Genomic DNA, 15,728 nt, shown 5'->3' on the forward strand with positions numbered 1-15,728 from the left:
AATGGCTCCTTTTGGCTTAAGCACACATTTGTTTCTTTTTACTGTATTTCCTATTACTAGTCCACAATTTGATGATGTTTAAATGAGGGCCGTAAGGTATTTTCTTCAGAAATTCAGGTTGGTCTCTATCCCTAGTGACTGGGTATAGAAGATGAACTATATTAGTTAAGATGGGTAATAACTATACATTTCCTTTCAAGCCTCTAGAAAACAGATCCCTAAAAATCTGTTTACATTCAGCCGTCTGCATTTAAGAGTAAGAAAAAAAGTTTTAAAATGATTGTTAGAAGGCTGTTGTGCTAGAACAAGTGTGATTTGGGGTCATTGGTGGGCAGTAATATACATTAAAGAATCATTTTTATAAAATTGGCTTTTGGATTATAAAATAGTTTTGATATTAGCATGACTAGAGAATGAATTTAATTGTATTGAGTTAGATGAGTTAGATTGTAGTTTTTCTAATATAGTATTGGTGAGCTTCACAGCTACATTCAGATTAAGAACTTAGAGAATATATAGGCTGAAGAGCAGAGACTGCATTTTTTGAACTAAAGATGCAAGTTTTCTTTTAGTGATGCTAGATTTTAGATCCTTGGTAGAGGTTTGTTCTCTTTTACCCTTTGACCTTGTAAGTTAATAATCTTTACTTATCATCCAGCATAGTCAAAGGTTATCTCTGAATTCCTATGTTAACTCTGATAACACAGGGTGTTATAGAAAGTAGGAAAATATGCTCTGTACTCTATAAGAGATGATTTTAGAAGCTCAGAGGACATTTTAGAGAGGTATTTGTATAGTTTGGCATTTTTAGAACTGAAAAGCAAATCGTCTCCTTAAAGATAGTCAGGGCTGCCCCCTTACTGTTTGTAGCTGTTCCCATTATCAGTATGAAGTTGGGATGGTTTTTGCAGGAAGCCAGTGGTCTCTGTTTTCCGTGTTCTCTTACTAGAAGCAAGGTCCTCGACTTTTCAAAATCTATGAGAAACCTGAGTCAGTTGGACTGGCTACATTACTTAAAACTGGTTTTGTTTTGGTGGGAGTATTGCCTGGATGGCTCAAGCAAAACTGTTCTGCTTATATAAAGCTGGATAGTTATATTTCTTCTGAATTATATAGGTATTTGCCCATATAATAATTCTATTATTCACTTGATAGAAGGATGAGCCATAGGTTCTCTTTTTAAAATTCTACAGCATTGCTCCTGCCCTCCTTTTCTCCTTCTCTTGGTTAGCTTTGATATCAGGATATTCCAGATGAAATGCTTTGCAGTAGAAACTATATCTTTTAAAATACAAGCTTCCTGTTTTTTGGTTGGCATTTGAAGAGGCTCTCCCAACTCTGGTTATAATAATCTTTCATGTCTGCTTGGGTTTATTTAGCAAGCGAGCTGTACGTGACTCAGCAATTAAAGTTATAATGCAACTTCAGTCTCTTCTGATTTTCTAAGAATTCTCATGTAATTGTTTCCTAAGAGAAGGTTTTTTTTTCTTCTCAAGCTGTAATAGCCTGATGATTGGATTCTTATTAAGTTAAATATAGCAGCTGTAATTCTGGTCATAAATTTTATCCCAACCGAAAACCAAACTTGTTTTTTCATTTCCTACTGTCTTTGCTAAACTGGTGTGCTTGAAATTTGTAAGTCAAATAGAAGTGAGTTGTAAGACTCCGAGGAAAAAATGAAGTTTGCAGCAGGAAATGCTTTTCATAATAGTTTTCTTCATCAAAGATTAATGATCACCTGGTCTGTAAGAAATTCTGCATGTATTTTTTATGGAAAAGAAATGTACAAGACAAGATTATTAGCATTTGCATGAAGAATGTAGGCCAACTCAGTCCTCCAACGTTATTTTCAGGTGTTTGTAAGAGAGAGAAGGGAGATATTACAGGTACACAGTTATGGAAAAGAAAAATATTGACATAAAATTACTGAATCTTTGATATGGTAAGAGAATGTTTATTAGGATTGAATTCTGAGATGAAGAATGAATTTCTAAATAGCTATTACGATCATCTGTGAAGGGAAAAATGTTATATTTGTAATGTCTTAATATTCCTCTGACTCTTTCTACTTGCCAGTGACTGTTCTTGCCATATTCCACGAGCTTCAAGTTGATGTTGAACTCTATGCACTTCTTTTTGGTGAAAGTGTCCTCAATGATGCTGTTGCCATAGTGCTATCTTCGTAAGTGTTTGTTTTTCTTATTATATTCTGTATATTGAATGTTAGGGTTCTAAGAACCAAAAGTCACTTATTGAGTGAAGTGCATTATGAATGGAAACATTTGAAAAACTGAAGCATTTTTTTCCTCTTGAAGAAATAAATACTTATAGATAACGTGGAAAATGCACGGAAGAAAAGGAAGGGAAAAAAATGATATGTACTCCTGACACCTAAAGACAATTACTGTAAACATTCTAGGACATTTTTTAAAATTCTTTTTTTTCTATGCATAGTATTTTTACATAGTTGTGATTGTAGTATATGTATAATTTTGTATTCTGTTTTAATATTATAACATGGACGTTTTAGTTTTTCATCAAATTAAATTTTTGGCATACATATATATTCGCCTGGTTCAAAAATCACAACGATATAGAAAGGTATACATTGAAAAGTCACGTTCTTACTCCTGTCCTCATCCACCTGTCCCCGTAGCCCCTTACATAGGTAACCATTTTATTAGTTTCTTGTGTATCCTAGTATTTCTTTATTCAAATGTAAGCACACATATGAATAAATATTCTTATTTGCCTCTTATTTCTTATTTTAAAAGTAGCATGCTGTATATGTTCTATACCTACCTGACTTTCTCTCACATAACTATATTCTGGAGATCTTTCTGTATCAAAACAAGGAATTTTCTCATTCTTTGTTTGCAGGCGCATAGTATTCTATGAACTGTACTATAGTTTATTTAATCAGTCTCCTATTGGTGGAATCATAAAGGGTTTTCAATTCTTTGCTATCCCAAATAATGCTGCAGTGATTAACCTTGAACTTAACCTGTTTTATACATGCACTGGTATATTGGTAGGATAAATTCCCAGAAGTGAGATGAGTGGCTTAAAGGGTAAATACATTTGTAATTTTGTTACATTGCTAAATTGCCTGTCAAAGGTATTATGCTATTTTGCATTTTAACCACCAAATTGTGGGAGTGCCTGTTTCCTCATAGCTTCACCAACAGAGTATTTGTCAGACTTTGGTATCTTTGCCAATTTGATGATTGAGAAATACCTCATAGTTTAATTCATATTTCTCTATTTAACATAATCATTTCAGAAACTTTTTAATTTTTAGAAGTATTAAATAATACACTTTTTAAAGGTAATGAAAATGAGCAATATTTTAATTTAGAATTTAGAAATTACTGTAGAAATGTAGTAATGTAATGTAGAAATTATGTATTACTACATTATGTAGTAATGTAGAAATTACTATACATGCTACCAGAAGGTGTTTGCAGGTGAAAGAATGGGTCTGAACCTCTGAGGAACTCAGTCCTGCCAACTCACTCCTGCTAAGCAAATATCTAACCCTATAGACAGTTGCCTTTACTCCACACCAGAACTTTCTACAAGAGAGAAGTAAAACCCCTTCACCTTTCCTCCTTACTTTTATTTCTTTCCTTAATTTCCACTTCATTAACTATAAAAGAGTAATCAGTCACTGACTCTGGTTTACACAGCTTGATTGCCCCCATTGTCTAACAGCAAAGTGAAAATTATCCTTTCTGAGATGTAACACTAATCCCTTAAATGTTGTTTATGAAGATGTGCAAAAGATCAAATCTTCTTTTGTGAATGTAATGTATATAAATTCTACCCCCTCCACCATATTTATTGCCAGATTTTTTTGCAGCTGTCTACAACTAATGTAAATTTAATTTAAGAAATAAAGCCCAAAGGCTAGAACTAATATTGATACTAAATGTATGTACCTTCAAGGATTATAGGTGCAAAGTAAAAGTTTTCTATTGTTTGAAGGGAGGAAGAAATGGATAGTGTGGTTATAACTTACGTGTTATAAAAAAAAATGAAGCTACAAAGATTGTTGAAGTTTTCAGCACATAAGAACATGTAAGATCACCAGTGCTACCAGACGAAGAGAATAGGGTACAGGCAGTTACTTTTAGCATCAATTCGCCATCCTAGATAATTATTCTGCTACTTAATCATTTACTAATACGTGTTCCTTCCTCATTGCCCTAATGGATTAAGAGTCAGAAAAATCTCCTTTCTGGTCCTATGTTAAGCTGATGTGCCCTGTGCCTTAGTTTTTCCATTAATAAAGTAACTTATTTCCTGCAACTTTAAGAACAGTTGAATAGTATTAAAAGAAGAAAACTCATCGGAAAATTTTGAGCTTGGGGGTGTACGTATCAGTGTTGGTGAAGAATAAATGTGTTAGAAAGAGAATGCCCTTTCCGTTACACTTCTCACAAAGAGGAAAGGACTTCTTGTCCTTCTGTTGCAACCTTTCTCAAACAGGGTCGTGTGAGAGAATTTAAGCCTTGTAGAGAACGATTCAAGTGATTCTTTCCTCAATTTTCCTAAGGATGGTACATAGCTAGTACTATTCTAGATTCACAGGCGATGAGTTAACTCATTCCATAGTCTGCTGGAAGTGTGGTGGAGAAGGACTGTATCTAAAGAGTATCATACCCGGGGAATCATTAGCTGTGTAAGTATCTTAATAGAAGTGAGCAAATGAGTTCCTGCCCAAAAGATGAAGGGAAACCAGTGACGTTGCTGGCTATGGGAGGTCACTAGCTGGAGTGCTCGGCGTTATGTTTTTCATCATCTTTCATTTGCCTCTAAAAGTACGTTAGGTAGAAATAGTCTACCTTGTGTTGATTTCTGTTTGATGATTTTCTAATGTGTATATTCTATAGAAACAGCCTTTTACAAAGAGGGGGGCCCCTTTCTGAAGGACTTCTGTTTGACAATTAACAGGTTAAGACATCTGTTCTTGAAATTTATGTTGGAAGTTGTTTTTGTTTGCTTTTTGACCTGTTAGGTTAGCAGTGACTTTTTTTTTTTGTTAACGTTAATGATTTTAATCTGGTGAGGGTGGAGTGAAACTGGTTCCCTCATATATTGCTGTATGAGGTAGAGCTGTGTGTACTGATATAGTGTCATACATATCTAGTTAGAGATGAAGTCTAAGTTGCATAGCATACCTCTGAATGGATATACCATGATTACTCTGGAGACCTAAATTCATACTACTTTAAAATATGTTTTTAGGGTCATTTACATTTTATAGAATATAAGTGTGAGTAAACAAACATGGCTGACAAACTCTTTAACTTTACTGGTTATCAGAGATATACATATTAAATTAGTGGCCATTTTTACCTATTCAGTTAACAAGAAAAAAAATTGTTAGTGAAAATAGTTACTGCTGGTAATGGTCTAGTACAGTCATTCTTAACCGGGGACAGTTTTGCAGCCCCCCGCCCCCCAACCAGGGGATATTTGGCAATGTCTGGGGACATTTTGGTTATCATGAATGGGAGGAGGTTGCTACTGGCATCTAGTGGGTAGAAGCCAGGGGTGCTGCTAAATATCCTTCAATACACAGGACAGCACCCACCACCCAACAAATGATTATCTGGCCCCAAATATCAATAATGCCAGGGGTGTCTCATTTTTTGTCTCCAGGGTGAGACACCTATATCACTTGTACATTGTTGTTGACATTGAAATTGGTATTACCTACTCTTTTATATTTTATCATTATGATAATAAAATTAATATTCAAAGTAGTTGACTTAGAAAGTAGAAAATTCCTGAAATTTCAGCTTTCAGAAATAACCACTATTAAGGTTTTAATCCAGATTTTTTCCATTAGGATATTAGCATACATATAAATATATTAACTTTTAAACAAAAAGAGGCATAGCACTATACATGCTTTTCTGTAACTTGCTTTTTTCACATAGACATTGTACTGTATTAATACCTCCATTATCCCATTGTATGAATGCACTACAACTTTACCTCTCCAACCCCCTGTTGATTAATATTTGGTGTTTTCTAATATCGTACTATTGCGAATAGCACTGCAGTGAACATATTTATGTGTAAATCTGTGTGAATCCTTGAGAGTATTTCTGTAGGATATTTTTTAGAAGTAGAATTTCTAGGCCAATGGATATGATCACTAAAACATTGAGAGATGTAGTCATATTTCCCTCCTGAAATGTAATACAGATCTATTTGAAAGCCATTGTTCAACATGTAAAAGGAGCCATAGGTATAGTAATACCCTATTTCTAGGAATGTAGCACAGGAAAATCGTCCAAAATTTGTAGAAAGCACAAATAAGTTCTTTCACACTGTTATTTATAGTAGCAAAAATAATAGAAGCAAAACTTTTAAATGTCTGGCAGAGAGGAAATGGTTAAATAAATTATGTTATATCCATTTGGATCATTTTTGAAGTCTTAAAAAACCATGGTTAGACTGTAATAATTCTTATGTCATTGTCAGTTGAAGAAGCAGAATTCAAAACCATATGTTCATTATGATTACAACTAAACATGAAATAGCATGCATGTAACAAAAAGAGGGGAAAGAAATACAGAAGGAAAATAATAGATCTGTCAGGGTAGTGGAATGATGGGGTGATTTTTTTCCCCCTAAATTGTACATTGTATTACTCTCAGGATTTTTTTTTAAGTATTCATAAAAATGCTACTGCCTCAAGATAAAATGTTGACTGATGTAGAAAAGATGAACTAAGATTTCAATCCAGAGGCCAACATTTGACTGAAAAGGAAGAAAACAAACCTGTCATCTCTTCTCAGCCCACCATGCTTTTCCTGTGTTCTTATACATTTTAGTGATTAAAGAATAAAATAATGATTAGTGTGAATCTTGAATTTCCATGAACCAATCCAGGGAAAGCAGTCTCAGGAGGCATGGCATCGATATTTTGTTCTTGCCAGCATTTTGAAAACTATCGCCAGGGAGGAAGGTTATTGTAGCAATATCCTTTCTTTTCTCCAGCCAGCCACTATATTTTCATGCTATAATGTAGTCAAATCTCATTTACAGTGGTGGAGCCCTTTATGTGTAGTTAAGATAGCGTGACATTAAAGGCCATTTCCTATTCACTGAAATAATATCAAATCTACCAGTCCCAAAATGATCTGGTCACTTTGAAGATTTAAATGCAAATGTTTAAATTTTTCAATTCAGATTGAGTCTCAGAAATTTCTAGATGCCATTACCAGAAATTCATGTTAGAGTCATACTTCAATAAAATAGGTAAAATTAGGAAATTTTAGCTTGGTCTTAGATTTTATGTTGTTTTGTTCTGTTTTTTAGTTTAACCAGCGAGGTATGAAGAGAACTTGGTAAACATGGTATAGCAAGGCCATTTTTTAGCCTTGAACCATAAAAAACATTGCAGTAACCACAGGGAGAATTCATTATATTCTTCGGAATGTGTTTTTTCTGCTTCTTTTCTTCGACATGACTTGCATGATGTCTTTGAGTCTGGATTTATTATAAAAACACTGGCACCTCAATTAACTGAGATGAGAACTGATTTAGTAATGGTAGGTGCTCTTGCCAGAGATCCACTAGCAACAGTGATTTTCTCCGCTGTATTTACTTCCTGGGGCGACTGTTTTAAAAGAAGTATTTTTAGACTAGGTTTGAACTGTGAGTTCAAGATGGAGAGTGTCCCTTCTAATTGCTTGTCTTGGCCTCTTACAGAGTGGCTTTCTTTCAGAAGTTCGAGGTGGAGGATCCAGCTGGGTATGCTAAAAGTACTGTCAAGTGGATTCTAATTCCTTGGCAGGCCTTTCAAGCCCTTTTATCTATAAAAGTCCATTTCAGTGAATGAATAGATAGGAGGCATTGGGCCCATTCTGTTATTCTAAAAGTTGAAAGGGTACTTTAGTCATCTTTTTTTTTCCCACAGGAAAAACAAAATGTGACCGGGTTGAGTATTGAACAATATTCTTTATATTCTTATGCCTCTGTTGGAAATACGGGGAATTTTTCATTAGTTTGTTCACATTAGTACATTAGGGCTTTCAGGCACTCAGTACCAGTAAGTCATAAACAGAGTCACAAAAGAATAGTACTGCACAGTATCTTGAGGCTGGAGGAAAAGGCTTCGTCCAACCTTATTTTGACAATTCAAATCCAAAGTTTTTGGTTTTTACGCCCTCTGATTTCATCTTCAAGCTCTACACTAGGTAATTTTTTAAAATTTATTTTACTCTTTTTTTAGATAATGTTTTAAAAGTAAAAGTTGCCTCTAGAAGTAAGAACCACCTCTCTTTTGTAGCTCAATAGTAGCATACCAGCCAGCCGGAGACAACAGCCACACCTTTGATGTCACAGCCATGTTCAAGTCTATCGGGATTTTCCTTGGAATCTTCAGTGGCTCTTTCGCGATGGGTGCTGCTACTGGAGTGGTGACAGCTTTAATATCCTTTCATTCTATTTATCTTTTCTTGTTAACCTCACAGAGTCATTGAATACTGTGTTCCATGGTCTCCACTAGTTCCATAATTGACATAGTGTTATAATTATGAACCTTATAAACAAGTACTTGGTTTGAAAACATTAGGCAATCATCTTTACCAATAAATAAAAGAATTTCATTGTTTTGTGTAGGACTTCATGCCCTCAAACACTCACTACAGAATTCTAATTGGACACAGTGACCCTTTGGGGGTGAACTTTTTTTTTAAGATCCATCCACTTTATTTATTTATTTATTTTTTAACATCTTTATTGGAGTATAATTGCTTTACAATGGTGTGTTAGTTTCTGCTTTATATGGGGGTGAACTTTAAGGTTGTAGACTAAATTGATATAAAGGTAGATATATTCCAAAGAGCCTCTGCTTGTTCTGTACGGCTGTTCATCCTGGCAGTATTTTGCTCTTCGTTTAATAGGACAAATAGGAATGTATGACCTCGATGCCAGTTGAACAAAATAAGGTTCCCAGGTTAGGATAGCTGGGAGTTCATCTCAGCTGTCACCGATTTTAACCTTCCGCTCTCGAGTCCTATGCACTGCCACTAATTTGCTGTTAGAAATATTGAGTAAGTCAATCTTGTATTCATTCAAAAACAACCCTCTTTTTTTTTTACTCATTGTAGTTTTAAGTTAAAATATAATAAGTTAAAATATAATAGAAAATGATAGTTTAATAAATGGATCTAAATTTTCTGTTATTGGATTCTTTAAGTGCAAATATCCCTAAAATTCTGGAACTTCAGTTTTCCTTTTTATATCAGTGTTTCATTCTTCAAAAAAATTTCTTGATTGCCTGCTACATGCCACATGCTATGCCCTGTGTATCAAAGATAAACAAGACAGACGTGGCCTCTGCCTTTTGGAGCTTCTGATACAGAAGCATTGACACTTCACCTCATGGAACCTCAGTGTAGGAAGGTAGAGGGCTGGGACAGCAGGGAAGATGAGTGGGGCTTGATCTCTAAAGAGCTTCCAGCTCTAAAACTTCTAAGGTACTTTCATATAAAACAAGTACTTTTTCTGAGAATATATTCATTTTCTATACTTCAGTTTTGTGGTGGAAGAAACTTGTCTTCGGGCTTTTTACAGACGAACTGAGGCATAAAAGGACAGTGAAAAGAGTTCTGAAGAAGGACCAGGATTTCTTCCCTAGCATAAGTTCCTTGAGGAACTTAATCTTTGTGTTGTAGTACACAGTTCTTGAAGAGAATGTAGACTCCAGCCTGAGATTCGCCACAGCTTGACACGGGCCCTTCCACTGGCAAGTAACATATGCTTGTTAGACTAGTATGAGTGAGGGACGTGCCTCAGTTTCTTCATCATGGAATACTCCACATCACAGAGGTGTTAGAGGATTAAATGAACATGAAATCTCATGGAAATGACATATTTCTTAATAGATATAAATTGCTATCATTATGGAAGCTGTCTCGCTTTGGGTCACAAATTAATAGAGTTGGCATGTTGCGTATCTGATCTGTCACTCCTGACCTTTACTGTCATGTCTATTCTTTACTGTGTGGTTTCTAGCAAGGCATGTGATACCCGTAAAACAATTGGATGGACTAAGCTATAGGACTTTCTCATGGAAGGGAAGGCTGCTGACTCCTTAGTACAATGCTTGTATTCAGAGTTTCTTTGCTTTGGTACCTCCTTATTCTGTGACTTTTGTGTTAGAGACTGGAGAACCCTTCTTTTGCTTTTATGCTTGCCTTGCTTCGACTACTATTTTTTCTAGTCACACTTCTGTATTATGAGATCTTGTTATCAACCTTGACAGTCTTACGTGACAAAGTTCACCAAATTACGAGAGTTCCAGTTGTTGGAGACAGGCCTGTTCTTCTTGATGTCCTGGAGTACCTTCCTCTTGGCTGAAGCATGGGGTTTCACAGGTAGGTTACTTTTTCCTTTTAATTGTAAACCCTTACAAGGAGGGACTTAGCCAGTGATTTTTTTTCTGTGTGTGGACCAACCCCTCTAGTGTTTGAACACACTTGTTAGGGTTGGGATTTATGCTGTCACTTTAGAATGTAAAAGATTTTCAATGGAAGCGGTTCCTCTCAACAAAGTAAGTCACAACCGAAAATTTTAACACTAAGCATCTAATTTACTTCTATAAAATAAGAGCCTCCGTATAGAAGTTGGGAACTCTCCTTTTATGTGAACTTGGAACTTGTTGTATTTATAGGTGTGGTTGCAGTATTGTTTTGTGGCATCACACAGGCCCATTATACATACAATAATTTGTCCACGGAGTCTCAGCATAGAACTAAACAGGTAAGAGAAACTTTATAGTTTGTGAATAAACTTTTCCTCCTTGCAGCAAAACAAATTTGTTCTTTACTGAAAAATAATCTTTGTTCTGTTCAAAGTGATGTCTGCTCATTTCAACTCCTCTTCTGTTGACTCCAGAAATAGATGGGATTGTCAGATTGAAGGGTGACAGCTTTTAGGGTATAGATAGGTCAGCAGAATAGCCAGGGGCTGTTATTATTGTGGCTCCAGTGGTCAGTCAGTTAGCTTCCTTTCCTTGTTTCCCTTGTCTTATGGCTTTTTATCCTTCCAGTTTTATTGAGATATAATTGGCATACAGCACTGTCTAAGTTTAAGGTGTACAGCATAAGGATTTGACTTACATACGTCATGAAATGACGACCACATCATCTCATATAGATACAAAATTAAAGAAATAGAAAAAAAATTTTTTTCTTGTGATGAGAACTCTTAGGATTTACTGTCCTATTTTCATATGTAACATACAGCAGTGTTGATTCTATTTATCGTGTTGTACATTACATCCCTAGTACTTATTTATCTTATAACTGCAAGCTTGTACCTTTTGACCACCTTCATCCAATTCCCCCTCTCCCCACAACTTGCCTTTGGTAACCACAAATCTGATTTCTTTTCTATGAGTTTGCTTGTTTGTTTTGAAGTATAATTGACCTACAACACTATGTTAGTTCCTGTTATACAACATAGCAATTTGGTTTTCCTATACATTTCAAAATGATGACCATAAGTCTAATTACCATCTGTTACTGTACAAAGATATTACATAGTTATTGACTATATTCCTCACACTGTACATTTCATCCCCATGACTCATTTATTTTGCAATTTGAAATTTGTACCTCTTAGTCTCCATCACCTATTTCTTTCCTTCCCCCACCCCCAACTCCTCTGGCCACCACCTGTTTGTTCTCTGTATCTGTAACTCTTTTTCTGTTTTGTTATATTTCTTCTTTTTTTTGGTTTTTAGATTCCACATGTAAGTGAAATCATATAGTATTTGTCTTTCTCTGACTTATTATACTTAGCATAATACCCTCTAGGTCCATCCGTGTCGTTGCAAATGGGAAGAATTCATTCCTTTTCATGGTTGAATGATATTCCGTTGGGTATACACACACACACACACACCCCCCACATCTTCTTTATTCATTCATCTATTGATAGGCAGTTAGGTTGCTTCTCTATCTTGGCTATCGTAAATAATGCTGCAGTGAACAGTGGGGTGCATATATTTGCTGAGCTCTTAAGTTCAAATGCATTTTACCCCCACCATGTTTATTTTATTTTATTTTTTTTTGCGGTATGCGGGCCTCTCACTGTTGTGACCTCTCCCGTTGCGGAGCACAGGCTCCGGACGCGCAGGCTCAGCAGCCATGGCTCACGGGCCCAGACGCTCCGCGGCATGTGGGATCTTCCCAGACCGGGGCACGAACCCGCGTCCCATGCATCGGCAGGCGGACTCTCAACCACTGCGCCACCAGGGAAGCCCCCTACTAGCTTTATATATGGTTGATTTATTACCTTTATTGTATATTTGCCTTTACCAATGAGATTTCTTCTTTTGTAATTTTCATGCTTCTAGTTGTGGCCTTTTCATCACAGTGATGTGAACAGGTGGAGATGGGCAGGCAGCAGGGGAGGGTACAGAGCACCAGGCTATAATGTGTAAGCCCTACTCCCTCAGTGAGGGCTGAGACCCATGTAAAAAGTGAAATCACATGGCAAGGTGCTGTTGTGAGAGTCGTCACGAAGCATTCTGTGCCAGGATAAAAGGATTTGAACTGGATCTTACAGCCCGTAAAGAGGGACGTGTCTTGGAACTGCCATATTTTTAGGGATTGCAGGGTTACCAGTTAGGGCTCTTTCACAGCATTATGGGTGGGAACTGATGAAAGTTAGACTAAGGCAGTGGCAGGGATAGCAAAGAACATTGCAAAAGAAAAATTGGCAGGGTTTGCAGGATGAGGACAAGAATGACTGAATATGGGGATTGAAGAAGGGAAGCTGATTGGGTAAGTGAAGGGGTAACATTTCTGGCCTTTTCTGTGGGCCCAGAAAAATGTCATCTCTACATTTGCTCCCCTCTGAATCATGAGTTTGGGGGGATATACATGAACGTTACATATTTGAAGTATCTATTTCAATATCTTAGTAATAGTCATGTTTTCAAATTATGTAACTTTATTTACTGGACTAACCTTTTAAAATTTCGTTTCAGTTGTTTGAGCTTCTCAATTTCTTGGCAGAGAATTTCATCTTCTCCTACATGGGACTGACACTGTTCACATTCCAGAATCATGTCTTTAACCCAACATTTGTGGTAGGAGCATTTGTATCCTTTATTATGTGTTCCATTTTGGAAACTTCTTTTTAAATTGAGATTTGCATGGGTTTTCTGGAGGGGTGATTGATAAGAATACAGTTAAATATATAAAATTTTCCTCTGAGTAAAGCAAATCAGGATTTCAACTTTTTTATCTATTCTATTCTATTTCCATTTTTTGTTTATCACACAAATAATACTAACAGATTGAAATGACAGAAAAAAAGTCTCCTGCCATTCTGCCAACCCCAAAAGATAAAACTGTTTGTCCTTGATTACTGAAGGGAAGAAAGAGAGATTGGATGGTGTGGAGCAGTTTGCAGTCTGCCACAGGGCAGTAGTTGAAAGATGATGAAAGATGGAAGGAGGATCACCCACCCCCCCTCCTTCCTTCCCTCCCTCCCTCCCCCCATCTCTCTCTCACTCTCTCTCTCTCTCTCTCTCTCTCTCTCTCTCTCTCTCTCTCTCTCGTTGAGTTTTTTAAACCCAGCTGAAAAGGAGAAGCTGATTACATGAAAGACAGCAATCAATAGTGCCAGCCTCATGAGAAGGCAGGAGGAGATGGAACCCAAAGCACGTGGGGAGGGACAGGCCTTCAGTGGGAGGGAGCACAGCTCTGCCATTGTTCCAGGAAAGGGTAGGGTATGTAGAGATGAGGGTACATTTGCAAGATGGCGTTCCTGTCTGATTACTTCTATTTTTATCTGTAAAGTAGGAGGTGAGATCATCTGCTGAAAGTGAGATAGGAGCAGGTGGCCTATCAGTTATCTATTATATAACAAATTACCCTAAAACTTAGCAGCTTAAAACAACAAACATGCATTATTTCACATGGTTTCTGAGAGTCAGAAATCTAGGAGCAGCTTCACTGGCTGGTTCTGGCTCCAGGATCCCTCCTGAGGTTGTAGTCATGCTCTGGGCTGGGGCTTCACTCTCTCGAGACTTGACTGGGGATGGAGGAGCCACCCCAACCTCACTGACATGGCTGTTAGCTGGAGGCTTCAGTTCTTCTCCGCGTGGACCTCTCCATGGGGCAGCGCACAACATAGCTTTCCCCAGAGTGGGTGAGCTGAGAGAGCACCAAGATGGAGGCCAAAGTGCCTTTTATGACCTAATCTTGGAGGTGATGTACCATCACCCCTTCTGCCATTTTCTATTGGTCACACAGACAAAACCTGGTACAGTGTTAGCAGAGGCTACACAAGGGTGTGAATACTAGGGAACCCTCTAGGAGGCTGGCTCCCATAGGTGATAGGAGTTTTGAGGAGAAGGTTTGGAAATAGTGGTTGCAAGAGTGGGAAAGTGAGTTGACCAAAGGAATGCAGTAGAATCGCTGAGCAGTGTTAGGGACCCATTTGAGTTTGAGGAATAAGTATTAACAGTAGAATCAATCTGCCCCGTTGTATGACTTTGTCCAGGAGAATTTAGCTGTAAGCGTGGAGAAAATAGATAGCTGAGTCCATCTGAGTTTGGTGTTTTGTCAAGTTGGTGCAATGAAAACAGAGGGGTAAGTGAATGCAAGGTATTGGAATGAGTTTTATTAAGATGTGGCTAAAAAAGGAAATGAAGAAGGGAGAGGACTGACTGATGGAAAAGTAGCAGGATCTTTGGACTGGAGGTCCCAGTGAGGTGGAAGAATTATCCGGGATAGGTGAACATGAAACATTGTGGTCAGAGAGAGGGATGTTTGAATTAGTGATTTTCAAAAGAAGTACTGTTTTTAAAAAAACACCTCAGAATGAAGATTCTGCCAAAAGAGATTGGCAGAAATATTTCTTTAATTAAAGCTCTAAGTAGGATCTGTGTTAGAAAGTGAAGTATTACTGAAATGCCATTCTGCAGTCTTAGTCTTCTGAGAATTAACTTCAGGCAAAAAATGATAAAGCCTTATTCATAAGAGAAGAACCTTAGCTGGAAGACTCCCATGAGGTCAGTAACTTCATATCCTGCTAGTCTATGAGAAATTTTTTGAGCAGTCAAGTGGTTTGATCCACTATACTTATCCAGAAACAAGGCTAAATATTCTCTATAGGTTTCTGAGTCTGTTAGGAATTGAAGTTCCTCAATACAGAATCCTACCATGGAAATTGACTCTTACCAGGAGAGAGTTGCTCTCTTGCTGGCTATGTCTGTTAGGATATAGGTTTGGTTTCATGTGTCAATGACCCAAGTTAACCAAGGTTTAAAGAGGATAGAAATGTGTTTCCTTCTCATGGGAAAGTCTGGACTGATGTGGCAAGCTCTGCTCCACAAAGTCAGCAGGGACCCAAGCAGCCTTACGAGCATCCTTAGGGAGTTGCCCTTGTTCTTAGGGTCCCAGGTGTCTCACCCCCACCAGAACATGCACACATCACTTCCACCTAACACCCATGGGCTACACCTCCCAGCAGAGGAGGCTGGGTGTCTATATACTCAGATGAAAATTGGAGGTGATGGGGAGGAGTATCTATTACTATTGAGGGAAGAAAAAATAGATATTGGGGATATAACTAGCGGTAACTGCCACATTGACCCACATGTTTTGTTGTTACTATTTTATTTTCTTGTTTCTTGTTTTTTTTTCAGGGAATCACTACTTTTAATAACCTTTGGATTCTAA

The 15,728-nt window shown here is 37.2% G+C and overlaps 1 protein-coding gene across 1 annotated transcript in view; it reads left to right on the forward strand.

Moving 5' to 3' along the window:
* SLC9A6 (solute carrier family 9 member A6) overlaps positions 1-15,728 on the forward strand; it is a gene marked incomplete at its 5' end in the record, with an annotated part of 50,789 nt that overhangs the window by 11,892 nt on the left and 23,169 nt on the right. The window contains 5 exons of the mRNA XM_082864457.1: positions 2,077-2,182; positions 8,312-8,453; positions 10,298-10,403; positions 10,700-10,788; positions 13,025-13,138. Of these exons, the coding sequence (XP_082720583.1) occupies positions 2,077-2,182; positions 8,312-8,453; positions 10,298-10,403; positions 10,700-10,788; positions 13,025-13,138 (557 nt within the window). The remainder of the gene's footprint in view (positions 1-2,076; positions 2,183-8,311; positions 8,454-10,297; positions 10,404-10,699; positions 10,789-13,024; positions 13,139-15,728) is intronic.

Source organism: Leucopleurus acutus (genome assembly GCF_964270905.1).
Source record: "Leucopleurus acutus genome assembly, chromosome: X".
NCBI lineage: Eukaryota > Metazoa > Chordata > Mammalia > Artiodactyla > Delphinidae > Leucopleurus > Leucopleurus acutus.